A 17,102-nucleotide genomic window follows, 5' to 3' on the forward strand; every position below is an offset into this window, starting at 1 on the left:
GTGTTTCGTAGTCTACTACTCATTAGAGTGACTGAATCTAGTGAGATTCGAAATCAGGACCCCATGATAAGAAGCCTAAACCCTTACCACCGGACCATCTTGCTGGATTATCGCGTTTTTTATATAAATGTTTGTTTTTGTTAGTGATACTTTTTGAATAGATTCAATTATTTATACAAAAGTGCATTTTTACCTAAATGCGAGTTGGAAATAATTTTCCCTTGACCAATTTAATACTTCCAAATGGGGAGCGGCATATGTATTATTTTTTAAATATAATTATCGACTGAGACGTGTTTCGACACGTGAAGCCTAAACTTCTACCACCGGACCATCTCGCACGACTGCTGGATTATTGCGTTTTTAGGGGTCAGCCTATATATATATATATATATATATATATATATATATATATATATATGTGTGTGTGTGTGTGTGTGTGTGTGTGTGTGTGTTGAATGAATATATATATATATATAAACACGGCATAACATTTCTTTCTGTTTCATTCAAATTATATTCATAAGTGCAGTGATATTCTACTCTATAATAAAAAGCAATATACATAAAAGGAACGTTCTATTTTTTATATCGTCTGAATGGATTAGAGGGGATTGCAAATTGTATTATTATGATGACTGAACATATGCATTCATGAAAGTTTCATCACTCTGTTGAAGATATTTTATGGTGTAAGACTCTAAGAAATGTCAGATGCGTCATTGAGTTCCTGGCAAAAAGTGCATTGAGAATGGTGGTGACTATGTAGAAGAATAAACTCTAGAGCACAAAAGGTCGCCTATTTTAATGTTACCATTCCTATCGTTTTCTGCCTTTTGATTTTGCTAGTTATAAAATAGAAGGCTTTACTTTTTGAGCGAACGTCGTAATCCACGTGGTTTCTATTACTTCATTACTTGATCTGGATACTTTTCAAATTCCGTTCCTTTTTTTTTTTGTCTCAAGAAAGAAAGCAACTCATATAACCTTTTATGATTCGATTTCTGGTCGATCGGTGAATTTTGAAAAGTCGCTAATTCATCGTTACTAGCCAACCGCAAGCACGTGCTTATGGGATCAGTCAATAGCAACGCATGCTTTTTGGGCTGTACTAATGCTGTATATGGTCTGCTGATTACATACCGCTGGAGGGATAACCTTCGTCTTTAGTCCTTAAAACGACCATAGTTCACTGAGATTGTTTGTTTTTTTTGTTTGCTTTTTTTTTTCTAAAGATCAAATGAACTGAACGAACGTGTTGTCTTATGATCTATTTTCAAACAGTTTTCTTTCCAGACTGATCAACAAGAAATACTTTAGATTAAAGATGGCTGGTAGTCAATCCCTTGTCGTTGCCTTTTTCAGGCGGGAATCAAGGGGTTGAAGTATGGGTCCCAAATAATTGGCAAGTGGTCCCTATCCTCAATAGAAAGACAAGAGAACGAATAAAGTGGTTCAATTGCAATATTTTTGTTTTCAAATTTCAGATGAAAATGAAGGAAGTTGATACGGATGGAGATGCCATTATAAGACAAACAGATTACGTGGAAGCGATGAAAGAAGACAAAGAATTCCTGGAAGGGTAAGCACTTAACAATTTATGTTAGGGACATCTGTTCTGTTGTAATGCCGACATTGCAGGAGAAATATATTTATATATATATATATATATATATATATATATATATTAGCAAAAGTACCCGTCATTGACTGGCTTCAAGAACAGCCTACAGAAAATGGACTCTGATTTATGAAAGTATGATAGGTTATGAAAAGGAAGGGTTGTAAAGAGATAGCTTTGAATTTGAGAGTATCCAAACCAAAGCAAAATATGATGAAAGTAAAAATAAAATAGATAACCCCCATCATTTATTATACCATACCTGTTCACACTGAAACACTTATCACAATATTCTGTGGATCTATATTAAAAATTCTTGTTAAATTTTGTGACATATTTCCATTCTATGGAGGTCAAGCGCGAACGAACACCCCATAATTTTATTATACCATATATCTTCAAACTGAAACATAATTATTAAAGTATACTTACACAGATAGCTATGAAAAGTCTATGGAGGCCAGGCGCGAACGCAGACCTCGCAATTTTATTATGCCATCCCTATTTGAATTGAAACATACTTATCAGAGTATTATTATGTACATCTATATCAAAAACCCTTGTAAACGTTTTTTTTTTTTTTTCATTTTTTATTTTTTTATTTCCATACTTGTGGACCAGGCGCGTATAATCCTTTCTTTTCATAACCTATAATACTTTCATAAATCAGAGTCCATTTTCTGTAGGCTGTTTTTGAAGCCAGTCAACGACTAGTACTTTTGCTAGTATATATATATATATATATATATATATATATATATATATATATATATGTGTGTGTGTGTGTGTATAAATATGTAAATCATTAAATTCAATTACATCCGTAGATGATTAATAACAATTTAGAATAAAAACTTTCTACACGTGTTTATACACGTGTGTGATCCAAGTTTTTATAACAAAATTCTCATACATCACAGAACTCCAATCCAAGATTAATCTAAAGATTTGAAGTAATATATATATATATATATATATATATATACATATATATATATATATATATAATCAATACGTATTAGATACGTTTGAAGCCAAAACAACGCATTATTACAAAATAAACAGATATTTATTTATATCGAAATTTATAAATATATTTCAAAGATACACTTCATCATCAGTATGTCTTTCTTTCTTGTTTTTGCCGTGTTGTTGTTGTAGCATAGAATCAGTAGAAGTCCGTTTGTTGTTTTAACGGTAGTCTTTTAAAATTTTTAAAGACCACCGTAAAAACAATAAATGGACTTCTACTGATTCTATGCCACAACAACAACATGGCAAAAAAAAAAGGGATCAAGTAAAGATTAGATACCCACTGGCGCACATTTCAAGTGACACCTGTTGTTCGACCTTGACATTGCCGTTGTACACCCGTCAAACAGCAGGCATGGTCGAATGTTCGCGAGCAAGTTTTTTTTTTTTTTAATATATTTGCAAAACTTTTCAAGATTTAAAGAAAAAATGTATATTTACAAAACACTTTCTTTAATATTAAATATTTACAAAACTTTTCAGGATTAAAAAAAAACAAACTTTTTTCTATTTACACAAAACTTTTTAGTGTAAGTAACAAAACGAACGTAAATTTAACAAAATATATTTAAATAAATGTGTCTTTCTGAGTGCGTTTTTTAATATATTTACAGAATTTTTCAATAAAACTAATAATAATAATTATAATTATAATAAAAATTGTTTTTAATTTGCTCTTGTGGAGAAGTAAGTAAATAGCATTTTTTTTAAAATAAAAATGAAAATCATTAAAAGATTTGTATCTTGTGATACTATCCTTCATCTTTATAAAAATAAAAGTTATAAAAAATATGTGAATTTTCTTAAATCTCGGTTGTTTATACTTGTTGCTTATACTTGTGATTTTATTATGCATAAAAATTGCCTCGGTCTAGAAGGATTTCTCCTTCACGGACCACCTACATACATCGCACTTTAAATAAATATTGAATTGTAAAAAAACGCGCAAAGGAAGAAAAAAACACTGTACATAAAAATTAATTTTGGTCACAAAAATGCGAACAAGTTAGTCATTTTATATTTGTTTCTGCCATTAAAAAGTGTGGTTATAATAATTTTATTAAATTTTTTTTAAATTATGTATTTTTTAATTGACATCATTAAAAATTCTTAGTTATAACGTCGGTTTATTTATTTATTTATTTGGTATTATTTTACGATCTGCCCCAGCGTAGTATAAACACCACCAACCACCCCATGTTAAGAACGGCTTTCGGAATAAACACCCTCAACCTCCCTATGTTAAAAACGGCTTTTGAGGTTGGGAGTGTTTATTCTGAAAGCCATTCTTAACATAGGGGGTTAGGATGTTTATAATATGCTCGAGCACGTTCTAAGAATTTACCATTTATTTATATTATTATTATCATTATTATTATTATTATTAGTAGTAGTAGTAGTAGTAGTAGTAGTAGTAGTAGTAGTAGTTTATTAAAAAGTTCTGTAAATATATTTTAAAAAACGCACGCAAGAAGACACCCATTTATTTAAATGTATTTTTTTTAAAGTTTTGTAAATATTTAATATTAAAAAAAAATGTTTTCTAAATATATATTTTTTTCTTTTAAATTTTAAAAAGTTTTGTAAATATATTTTTTAAAAAATTTGCTATTTGACGTGTTTACAAACAACCAACGGCAATGTCATGATCGAATAACCGGTGTCACTTGAAATATGCGCCAGTATTCGTCTTTCTGCTACGGGGTGTCTAATCTTTACTTCATCCCCAAAAAGAAAGACATACTATGAAGTGTATCTTCGAAATATATTTATGAATTTCAAACAAAATAAATATCTGTTTATTTTGTAATAATGCATTGTTTTGGCTTCGAACGTATATGATACGTATTTATTTTATTCAAACTCAATCAGCGCTTCTATCAAAGGAACACAAACCTTAACACGCACACACACACACACACACACACCTATATATATATATATGTATATATATATATATATATATATATATATATATATATATATATATATATAACGAGAAAGAGATAGATACAATTTAAAAGAATGGATATAGACAGAGATAAAGAGTTAGAGAGAGATAGAAAGACATGAATAGAGAGAAATGAAAAAGAGAGAACAAATGAGAGAGAGAAAGGGGGTGCTTCTATCAAAGGAACACAAACGCTAACACACACACATACACACACAAATGTATATATATATATATATATATATATATATATATAAACTATTTATATATGTGTGTGTATGTGTGTGTTGCTGGTCGCCATGTTAGCTTCTAGAGTTTTCTTGTCGAACCCAGAGATCCGAGGTGGTTTGTTGCATCTCAATAGAGAGATTTTCGTTGTTTGTTCGAGCAACATAGATGATGATGTCAGTCTCGTTTCATTAGAACGGAAAAATAAAATAATCGGTTTGCTATCCCTTTTATAATCTCTCCTCACGTGCTCATCTCGCATGAGAGATGGTCCCTGATTGAGCAAGCCAGAAAGGAAGTTAGATGCTCGCATCAATCAGTGACGAGGTTAGAAATTAAACACAGATTCAAAATCATAATGGCGAGTCATTAGAACAATGTTGTTGCTGTCGCATGTTTCTGCTACAAACTGACCAAACAGACGAATTCTGAAATATATATTTCATGACACATGTATATGATGTTATGTCATAAACATACTGCTGCTAAGGCATGTGTAAACAGTCATCCTTTTTTTTTATATTTGGATGCGTTCATTTATTATCAGGATAAATTATCATTTTATACTTTATGGCGACCTAGAACATTGTCTCAACCATTGTTTTAAGTTAACAGACTATTTTGAAGGTCCTTTGCCCTTACCTATCACGTGATCTTACTGAACCAATCACAGCTTAGATAACCCTTTCTCAAAAAATGTATCAACAAATGGCGCTAACGTGTATTAAAATCTTTAATTTATTTTTCAGGACAAGTATCTTGAGGGACCTGTTCAAGAAATTTGACAAGGATAACAGCGGAAACGCTTTCAAAACTGACGTCATACAAGATTTAAAAGAGATGGGGATTTATAGTCCAGAGATGGCAGTGAAAGTTGATGCGATGGACTCAAATAACGATGGACAAATTTCCTACAAAGATTTCTTAAAGGTTTATTTTCAGGGAAAGAAATAAGCCCTTGAATTAAAAAAAAAAATTGTCCTGAACAAAGAAAGCAACTCATATTGTATTTTTTTATGTTACGTGTACTGAATTAAATATTCGAGAAGCTTAGGACCGGAAGTGTTCCAGATTTCTGAATATTCGAGATTTCTGAATACAGTTTTAATGCATACATATAATAAAAACTATAGGTGGTAAATAAATATATTTTGGTGTTTGTGTAAATTGGTGATGTTTTAAACCGATGTAGTTCAGGGGAAACATTATTACGCACTTATGTGTTAAGTCGAAGCTAGTATAAATTCTAAAAATGACAAACAATAAAACAGTAAAAGATGTACTAGATGCATTTTTAAAAAAAATCATCCACAATTAGATTCTGACATAATGTGTTTAAAAATGTCGGACTCTTAATTTAAGTCAAGGGAAATAAATCAGTTTTTTCATATTGAATTGGTCGCTCAACTCTTCCACAATAAAAAAAATACGATAAAACTCGATAATTCGATGAATTCTATTTTTACTTGTAATTATTTTTCTACTGCGCAATTTTTCGTAATTTTTTTTAATATTATACCGATTTCGACATGGCACGTAAGTATGTAATAATGTTTTCACCTGAAATGCGTCGGACTAAAAGATCATTTATCTATACAAGTCCATATTTTTTTATTAACAGAAGTAAATTAATAAAATTTTAAATCAGGGTTATGATTGATCAAAGAAGAAATCGACGAAATTCCACCAGAAATAATATTGATATTGATATTGAGATGCCACTTAAAATTCTTAAAATACAAGGTGTAACATTAAGATGACCCACAGGTTAAATAACTATTAAAAGAAATTAAAAAAAACAAAAAAAAAAAAACGCAGAAATAAATTGATTATATCTATAAAAAGCATATTATTTATTGTTGTAATTTAATGTCTTTTATTAATGATATCAGATAAATGACGGTTATAAATGGCGGTCATAAATGGCGGTCATAAATTGCAATACATTGATGGCGTATTTTCCGGAAGTTCACAGAAATTACTGTAAATACGCCATAGTTATTTCTGGTGGAATTTCGCCGATCTCTTCTTTGGTAATTTTTCATACTTTAAGAGTTTGATGCCGGAAATATTTTTCTTCTACATATCCCCAAACGAAAAAGGTCATAGAGGCGTAAGTCTGGTGACCTTCCTGTTAAAATAATGTAAAACATGAAAATAAACTTTGAGTCCTAGTAAATGATTATTATTATATAATTAAATTCACCAGAATGCATTTCGTTTCTTTGTAAAAAATGGTCAGCCATTTTAATCTTTTTGTTAATAGTTAAATAGTAATGATGACATTTCGTGATACTTTGAAATTTGAGAGAAATTTTGAAGTATTTAAACTGTCGATTAAAAAAACTATTTCTCGCGTTACAATTTTAAACAAATTTTCATGTATTAAAACATTGCCAGTTTTGGGAGATATTTATGTCCAATGATTTTATAATTAGAGGTCAAAACAACATTTAGCTTAACAAATATTAGCCAATGAAAACGCTTAAAATATGTTAGAACAGTTAGTTACAATTTTATCATAATTGAGTGCAATTGATAATTTGCTAACCAAATCTTATCGTAATAATTATATTTAGTTTTAAAATCATATTTAAAAATAATAATTTGGTAAAAAGAGAAAGCGAAACAACAAATCATAATAAACGCCGGTTAGATACACTACACCTAATAATTGATAAATAAAATAAAACGATATATACTAGTCTACCGATTAAAATAGCTCCGCCTAGTTCACACAGTACGGACTTCAAATATGGTATATCTTTTTACTCCACTCTATCTGTGCGTGTATCGTCTTTATGCGACATGCAAATTATTTTTTATTTACTATATTAATTATATATTGGAATAAAAATACAATAGAGCGAATAAAACGAACTCTATAAAATCCTATTTTTAAATAGTACACACTAATAGTTATACCATTATAAAGGGTACGTGAATAAAATCAATTATGTTCTATACATGTACCCAAGACATGTTCTATACATGTACCCAAGACTTCTGTTTGAGTTGCTATTGTAATAGCAATCCTTTAATAATCTAATTTCCTCTGTGGTTCATTTCTCCTACTGCGTGATCGTAGTTTTGTGGCAATCATATTTATTTACCTATGTCTACTACCTGAAATAGACCTAGGCCAACATTCGCAGGATACCTATCAATACTCCATGTTGGATATCAAAGGTTTCCCTATCGAACGCAACGCTCAGATTTTTAATTGTGTTAGATATTAACCAGGCAACGTTGGGTAACCTGGTCGATTATTATTAGAAAAATAAAACAATTAGATTTTGGAAAATATGCATTTACAGCTTGGAATGTTTATTCAGGGATTTAATTCAGAAATAAAATAAACAAAGTCGATTTAGGAATTTTAAAGTGGATTTAAATTTGGTTAAGTGAATAAGGTTTTAGCTTACGTGTACGATACGTGATATGGTATCCTTTGCTGACGCAATAGAGTTAGCAGAGATCATACTAATGAGTTGATGAGAAACGCGTTGGCGAAAAGACGTGTGGACGACCCTGTTGGAAGTAGAAAGAGGAACGAGTGAAAATATAGAAAGAGACTCTGCGTGCCAAACTCCGACAAATATACAAAACTCCGATAAAATACAACTAGCTGCTATGACATTCTTTTAGGGTTTGGACAAATAAGAAGGCATGTAGTCCTTTTGGTCTGAGACAAGGAGACATATTGCTCTCGTTTGACTGTAAGGAAAGCTATCGGTAAAAGTTTGTGTCACGTTTGTTAATTAAGTGCATTTGTGAAAAAGCGGTTGCGCCCACAATAAACATTTTACATACATACAATAGAAAAACATTTTAAAAACTAGACGACACAATGTACATATCACAACGTTAAAGATACATCTGCTTAATAGATGCTGTTTATATATACTCACCCGGCTATATAACAATTGGAGCCCCAACGGCTTTTATATTTGTTTGGTTTTATATTTTCATGGTCCTTCTGGTGTATATAACAACACAATGCCGGGGATTATTTCATCGGTGATACTATCACAGAGATAATGTTTAGCAGAAATAGCAACATACTACTGCATACATTGTACGTGTTAGATGTTTACGATGAAGATTGTCAATGAGTATTCGTGTCAATGGCCTATACTATTTCCGAAACCAAGCGTTTACGAACCTATCATATGTATATAACATAATCTCAAAGTTATGCCATCGACTTGCTAAACAATTTGCACAGTATTAGATAAAAAAAATAAAGGAGGAAAAGTAATTTAGTTAACCACTTGACACATGTTTAGATGTGTGTTTATTTGTTTGAAGGTTTAATCTGTTTCAATCGACGTTAAGACCAAAACAAAGCGGTCGAGCAACGGATGACATTCAGAATTAATCAATGTAAAACGATTTTCTGGCGTTTCCAGATTTCTAGAAATTGGATAAAAGATTCGGTACCTGTGATATTAATATCCAATTTTGAAAACTTTGGCGGATTTTTTAATTATATATTTTCTGTTAATTTATTTTTATTTCGGACTATTAGTCTCATCTTTATTAGTTGTTGTTTTTTTTTATCTTTTTTATTGGTTCACACCGTTTCGCCAACTTCCTCTGGCCTTCGTCAGGTGGTAACCGCGACGGATAGGAACTTCGAATCTCCTAACTGCATTCTCAGCTATCACTGCCATCCGTAGTTGTTGTCGTCTCACCACATTTTCACCAATTAACCTCTGGCATGCTTTGGGTTGGATTGCCAAAGGTTAATTTGACTAATTAACCTCTGGCAATCCCACCCAAAGCGTGCCAGAGGTTAATTTGTGAAAATGTGGTGAGACGACAACAACTACGGATGGCAGAGAATGTAGTTAGGAGATTCGAAGTTCCTATCCGTCGCGGTTACCACCTGACGAAGGCCAGAGGAAGTTGGCCGAAACGTTGTGAACCAATAAAAAGATTAAAAAAAAACAACAACTAATAAAGATGAGACTAATAGTCCGAAATAAAAATAAATCAATATATAATGCTCATCTCAAAAAATGAATTCCAATTAAGGAATAATATATATATATATATATATATATATATATATATATATATATATATATATATATATATATATATATATTCTGATTAAATTTTTATTTTCATTTTTTACCGATTAAAAAATCAATGTTCAGAAATAGAAAGTTGGCATAATGAAATTAAATAGGACCATTTTCAAGTTTAAAAAAGTGAAGATTAGTATGCAATTTCGTAATGCAATCCAATAAGATAATCCAATGACGTAATTCAATAAGGTAATCAAATAACGTAATTCAAGAAGGTAATTTGATAACGTAATCCGATAACGTAATTCAATAACGTATTCCAATAACAGAATCCAATAACTTAATCCAATAAAATCATATAACGTAATCCAATAACGTATTCCAATAACATAATCCGATAACTTAATACAATAACGTAATCCAATAACGTAATCCAATACCGTAATTCAATACAATAATTCAATAACATAATCTAATAACGTAATCCAATACCGTAATTCAATACCGTAATTCAATAACATAATCCAATAACTTAATTCAATAACATAATCCGATAATGTAATCCAATAACTTAATTCAATACCGTAATTCAATAACGTAATTCAATAACATAATTCAATAACGTAATTTGATAAAGTAATTCAATACCGTAATTCAATACTGTAATTCAATAGTGTAATTCAATAACACAATTTAATAACGTGATCCAATACCGTAATTCAATAACATAATTCAATACTGTAATTCAATAACATAATTCAATACCGTAATCCAATACCGTAATTCAATAACATAATTCAATAACGTAATTTGATAATGTAATTCAATAATGTAATTCAGTAACGTAATTTGATAACGTAATTCAATACCGTAATCCAATAATGTAATTCAATAACGTAATTTGATAACGTAATTCAATACCATAATTCAATAACGTAATTTGATAACGTAATTCAATACCGTAATCCAATTATGTAATTTGATAACGTAATTCAATACCGTAATTCAATACCGTAATTCAATGACGTAATTTGATAACGTAATTCAATACCGTAATTCAATAACATAATTCAATAACGTAATTTGATAACCTAATCCAATACCGTAATTCAATACCGCAATTCAATAACGTAATTCAATAACGTAATTCAATAACCTAATTTAATAACGTAATTTGATAACCTAATTCAATGACGTAATGAAATAAATATAAAAAACAACACCTTTTTGATCGTTCAAATAGTAACATTAAATCTGATAGTTATTCGCATAATTATTACAGTGTTCGTTAATGTGCTGGATCGAGTCATACCAAATACTCAATTATTATTTATTATTTATTATTATCATTAATATTATTTTTTATTATTATTTATCATCTATTATAATTATTATTATTATTATTTAATATTATTATTACTACTACTACTACTACTACTACTACTACTACTACAACAACAATAACATTTGACTTGAATTTTGGAGCACTATCCTCTGAAGCAGTTTTTGTTACTAGGTAGCTTTAATTTAGAGGGCGATTGAAAAGTAACTCCCTTTTATATATTGGTCGTAATTTATTTTTGAACACACATTTCTCACAAGAGTATGAAATATGAAAACAATATATATTGCATAAGGCTTTATGAAGAATTCAATATTGATGCCAGCATTCGCCACCAATCTTCTAAAGTTGTATGGGAACCGCATCAACTGATTTCACAAAGAATTATATATTAACTAATGCGTCATCACTTATCAAAATATTAACTAATGCGTCACATCGACTTATCACACGAGGATAAGGATTAATGAGATAGATTGACAACTGAATGATGATAACTACCAAGTGAAGATCTCCACAACTTAAGTGCAAATAAGATATAGTGAGAATTACTAGATTGTCACCGTTTGTCCTTTAGTTCTCACATCCCATGATTGATGTTTCTGATGGGGGGAGGGGTAGCTACTGTTTCCATGCATCGGTTGTTGTGTTGCGTGCGTCAGTTATTCAGAAATGAGAATTCCAATAGAATGCTGCATTATTAAGAAAAATTCGAAATTAATGACGTAATATTTACTTATATAGATGTTGCAAAAGATCAGAACAACATTGGTACCGTTGGTTTCAAATCCAAACAAACGGGGTCTGTAGTCTCTCTAAAACCGATGGTACCGATGTTGTTTTAATCTTCTGTAACTCACACATGCACACACAAATCTCTATTATATAAAGTCAGTTTGTGTGTGTGAAAGAGAGAGAGAGAGCTCCTTCCTCATTAGTTCCGAAACGGCTGAGCCTATCTTTTGCAAATTTCACACAAAGGTTAATCATATGTCTGGCAGTGTTCTTAGATATGTATACATATATATATATATATATATATATATATATATATATATATATATATATATATATATTAGTCCCGCGACTTATGCGTAGTGTGCGAACAGTCTTTGACCTACTTGGCGAGTCGTGTTAAGGCATGACTCTGGATAGGGTGCACAAAATGCAGAATAAACGCTTCTGTGGAACGCATCGCGGCATGGTGAACAATTATATATGTGAGTTTATGTGGATGAAGAAATATAAGAGAAACGTCTTTATTTGTACAAATAAACAAGAGTAAATAATAAAATGTTCTTTTTTACTTGTATATATTTTTTACTTTCATGTATATTTTCGCTAAATGTCTGGCGAGAATATTTTTTGCGGGGCTATTCTGCAAAAGATTCCCTAAGGCGTTCAGCATTAAGGAACTTTTAGATTTCGTTTAGTTATGTGAATATCTGGAGAGAAAAAAAAAGGCTAAATAAACTTCCATGGCATAATAATGTTAGAGCTAAATAATCGTGATTCGAAATTCGACCATTTTTTTTTTTTTTAATCTATGCAAAAAGTTGGAGACTTGAAGTAAATATTTTATTTACGCATCTTATCTAGCGTCCGTGAACATTCAGAATCGGTGTCAGGTATGATTATATTTATAAAAGAATACAATTAGTGATAAATAAATTGTTTATCTTATCCAGTTTATTTGTATTTGTTATTGCTTTCTTTAACAATACAATCACGAGATTACCTTATCTCTACAGTGTGACATTGAAAAAAATTAATAATAAATTCATTATCTCAGTAATGTCGCCATTTTGTTTCCCCCCACCTTTTTTTTTTGTCTATTCATTCTAAAGCAGGCGATCAATATTACTACGGTCGCAAGGGAGACGAGATGTACAAGTAAAAGCGATTGGCACAAGGCCATACCTACAGCAGGATTCTTACTAATGAACAACGATATAATACAATATCGGAAGGTTGGGATTGAAAAGCCAGCATACAAGGAACGTGTGAGATTGGAGCTCAGCCAAGCAGCTGCCATGAAAGTAACGTCTCTTTTGTAAGAAAGGGGTTGTAGGAAAAAGAATAAGATATCTTCCACTAGATTTCGAAGTTGGTTTTGTTCTTTTATACAGGTAGAGTGTTGCGTCAAGATTGATATGCATTCAGGAGTGATAGAATAATCCACAAAAATTAATGATTTGCAATAAACTAACTCCTTCTCAATAAAAAAAGGTAAAACCTGGGAGGGACGAGCTCATGGAATTGCACGGAGCACGACCGAATCAAGACCGTCACCTACTTTAGAATTACATAGACTCATTCGGACTGGTTGTTGATAACATTCTCTATTGGTATGTGCGATCTATACTTGAAAAAATGATCCTTCTGATAGCCATTCAATTATGCTCCACTACTGGAGATGGGCATGCGGGTGTAACCTAACGCAGATGCGCGGATGCAAGTCTGCGAGGACGATCACGTTAGAAATGTGGATGATGTTCGAGATCACGTTATAGACGTGCACAACGTTCGAGAGCACGTTAGAGGAGTAGGTGACTTAACAGCCTAACGAGCGTGAAAACAGGGAAAAACCGAGTTGAAGTTCTTTCCTATTCTTTGTCTACTTGTGACTGAGGCTACAATGTGTTGGGTAACGTTACCCGAGGAAGTAAATTACAATTACTAAGATTGTTTTAGAAAGGGACGTTTCTATTAGCGTAGAAATGATTCAGAGAAATCGGAATCGGGAATAAAAAAAAATCGGAAATTATTGGGCTATCAGAATCGGAAAAATTTTAGGCTAATTTCCGATTCCAAAAATTCCTCTTCTTTTTTTTTTAATTTAATTTTCCATTGGTGGTACTAATGATAAAATGACAAAAAAAAATTTTTTAACTACCACTAAAACTATATCTAAAATTTAGAGCTATACATCATAAAAACGATATTAGGTAAAAATCACACTTGGATAAATAGCACCGTCAAATGGCACACATAGTAGATAAATAGGAAAAAAATGGCACAAATAAAAAATATAGATGAAAATCTCACAATGAGTTTATAAAATGACTATTTTCAAACTATTACAAGAAAAAGATTCAAGAAAAATAGCTACAAAAATCTACTCGTGTAATGTACGCAACGCCCCACCCTCTCTCCCGCAAGTATAGTGAATCTTGCGAAAATACATTCCCACATTAGGAGGGTTTTACGGTAATCTGAAAATTAAAAAAAACACACACACACACACACACACACATACATCTAAAACTCAGTATTTAGAAATTAAAATAAAAGAATCGAAATCGAAGTTGGTAATTTCATCGGAATTGGAAAGCTAAAACAGAATCGGTGATTGCATTGGAATTGGTAAAAAAAATATCGGAATTCTCCCATTACTAGTGCCAATAATAGCTTGCAATTTATTAATTATCATTAGCCTGGGTGCCCAGCGTTGCCCGGGTGTTTGAAGGTGTGTGTTGAGATTAAAAAAAAGTGGTAGTAGGCAGGCAGGCTCGAACCCGTACCACGAAGGATGAAAAGAACGTGAAAAATGTGACGTCTTTGCTGCTGCGTCCATCGCCAAAATAGACGTGACGTAGGTTTCAATTAACGATAGTCAATCGAAAAGAGAGGATGACTTTCGAAAATATCAGTGAAAAAGGCGCCCCCCCCCTGTAGAAAGGTGCCCAGTTGACGGTGAAGAAATAAATGTTTTTCGCCAATTTTTCGATATTTGTCGTCCGTAGGGTCGAGCCACAAAACGATACCGATCTCGTGAAAATCTGGTGCCTGTGTCGAAAGTTTTAGGCATACATACATACATACATACATACATACATACATTTAAACAGACAGGTGAGATTTATATTATAGACTAGCGAGGGGTACCCGGCGTTGCCCGGGTGTTTTTCGGGGTATGTGGAAAAAAGCCGAAGCGTTGACGACGCGCAGTTGGAAAATAGTAAAGTATTTAAAAAAAAAAACAGGTGCGCGTTTTTGATTGACGTGACGGCGATAGGTATTCAGCAGTTATTTTGTGCGGGACAGTTTTGAATAAATTAGTTTGTTTGTTTTTAAAAAGCCGCTCACAAGGAGCGAAATGAAAGCTAGAGTCTGATATGACGAAGTCAACATTGAACAAAACGGCTCTGGGCCTGTGATTAGAGTCGAGGTTCGCTTTTTTTATACCGAAAAGCAAATGTAACGCGTGCCGATGCGGGAAATGTGGAATAATTAAGGTTTGAAAGTGAATAAAATTAAATAGAGAGGCGAGCTCCGTGGATAATTCGTAGATATTACAATTTATAGATGATATAAAAGTTTTAAAAAGTTGTGAAGCGAGCAAGCGCTTGTTTGAAAGAAGCTTTTCGTGGACATCGGGGGAAAAGCGAACATACATACATACATACATACATACATACATTTTCGCTTTTATATTTATAGATTAAGAAGCATCTTATATAAACCCCCAATATTTTGTGTTTCTTGATTCAGCTGTTCCAGGATTCTCACCTGGAATCATCATCATCATCATCATCTACTTGTAATTGTCATGAATCTTCCTGACTAGCTCACGTCATCTTACTCAGTTCTCCATTACACCAGGTGGTGATTTCAAAAGTAAAATAAATAAAAAATGACTTTGGTGCCATCAGCTTAAATCGAAACCAAAACATAGCGCTCTATATAGCATTGGATAAGAAATAGTTAAACATGAATCGACTTTAACATATAAATATATATTTGCTCATGCGCACAAATAACACGATAGTTGACTTACGTTTGCCAAGTTCCATTTTTATTTTCAATTTTGAATCCTTAGAAACTATTATACCAGCTAAAACCCCAGAAAACAACGGCCTGACAAAATAAAAGGTAATCATTTGACCCACCTCATGCCGCTCTGCAATCTTGCGTCTTGGAAGAGATGCACTTTGGAAAAAAAAATGGAGATGCATGGACAAACATGAGTTTTATAAATTAGGTTAATGCCGTGTGGTACGAATCACCCCTAAATAACCAGGTACGAAATTTGTAGATGTTTCTTTTCTATAGAGTTGGTACTATAGGAAAAGTAAATCAACGAATTGTGGTGTTTCTAAAAAAACTCATTTTGTCATATTAAGTAATTCTAAACCATCCAAAAAACAAAATGGACAATTTTGCATAACTGATTTTGGAAATGGTGAAGTTCCAACAAAGTCAACAATTAGAACTGGAAAAAAGGTTCCGAGAAGAACAATTGACAATACAGAAACAAAACGACGAAATGCAACTGACAATAAAAAAAACAAATGGAAAAGAAACAGTTAAATTTAATGAAGTACCTTGAGGAAAAACAGAAGAGAAAAAAAAATGAACGAACAAATATTGGAAAAGCAGTTAGAATTAATGACATACTTCCAGGAAAAACAGGACAGAGAAAAGAGAGAAATGAGTAAACAAATATTGGAACTGAAAAAATTACATTTAGAGCAATAAAACCAGTCAGATAAAAAAAATAGATTTGATAACGTAAGTTTTAGTGAATAAGGACAGCGGAGAAGAAACCAGCACGGCTTTTTCCCAAAGTACGATTTGGTCAGCTATTGATACATTTCACTATGCTCCTGAGGAAGACCTAACGTTTGAGGCATATTTCAGAAGATTTGAAGCCCTTTTTAAAATTGATTGCAGTGCATGGACTGATCAAAAGAAGGTTCGTTTATTGCTACGGAAGTTAGGTACATCCGAACATAACAAATTCGTGGACTACATTTTACTAAGAAAAACCAACGAAAGTATCGTTTGACGAGGCAGTCAAACAGTTAATCGAGTTATACTGTCCAAAAAGAAGCCTTTTTCATAAGAATAAAAGATGGAAATGCATCATTCTTACACGTAAGGAGATTC

General features: G+C 31.8%; 2 protein-coding genes across 2 annotated transcripts in view; one reads left to right on the forward strand and one right to left on the reverse strand.

The window, feature by feature from the left end:
- Positions 1–5,981, forward strand: part of LOC145279925 (uncharacterized) — a 32,987-nt gene extending 27,006 nt beyond the window's left edge. Inside the window, exons 3-4 of the mRNA XM_080131492.1 lie at positions 1,488–1,582; positions 5,582–5,981. Of these exons, the coding sequence (XP_079987618.1) occupies positions 1,488–1,582; positions 5,582–5,786 (300 nt within the window). The 3' untranslated portion in view covers positions 5,787–5,981. The remainder of the gene's footprint in view (positions 1–1,487; positions 1,583–5,581) is intronic.
- LOC145279928 (85/88 kDa calcium-independent phospholipase A2-like) overlaps positions 1–17,102 on the reverse strand; it is a 421,383-nt gene that overhangs the window by 49,437 nt on the left and 354,844 nt on the right. The gene's annotated exons all lie outside the window — the stretch shown is intronic.

The sequence above is a fragment of the Euprymna scolopes genome, chromosome 7, assembly GCF_053919585.1.
Source record: "Euprymna scolopes isolate OS-2025 chromosome 7, ASM5391958v1, whole genome shotgun sequence".
Classification (NCBI taxonomy): domain Eukaryota; kingdom Metazoa; phylum Mollusca; class Cephalopoda; order Sepiida; family Sepiolidae; genus Euprymna; species Euprymna scolopes.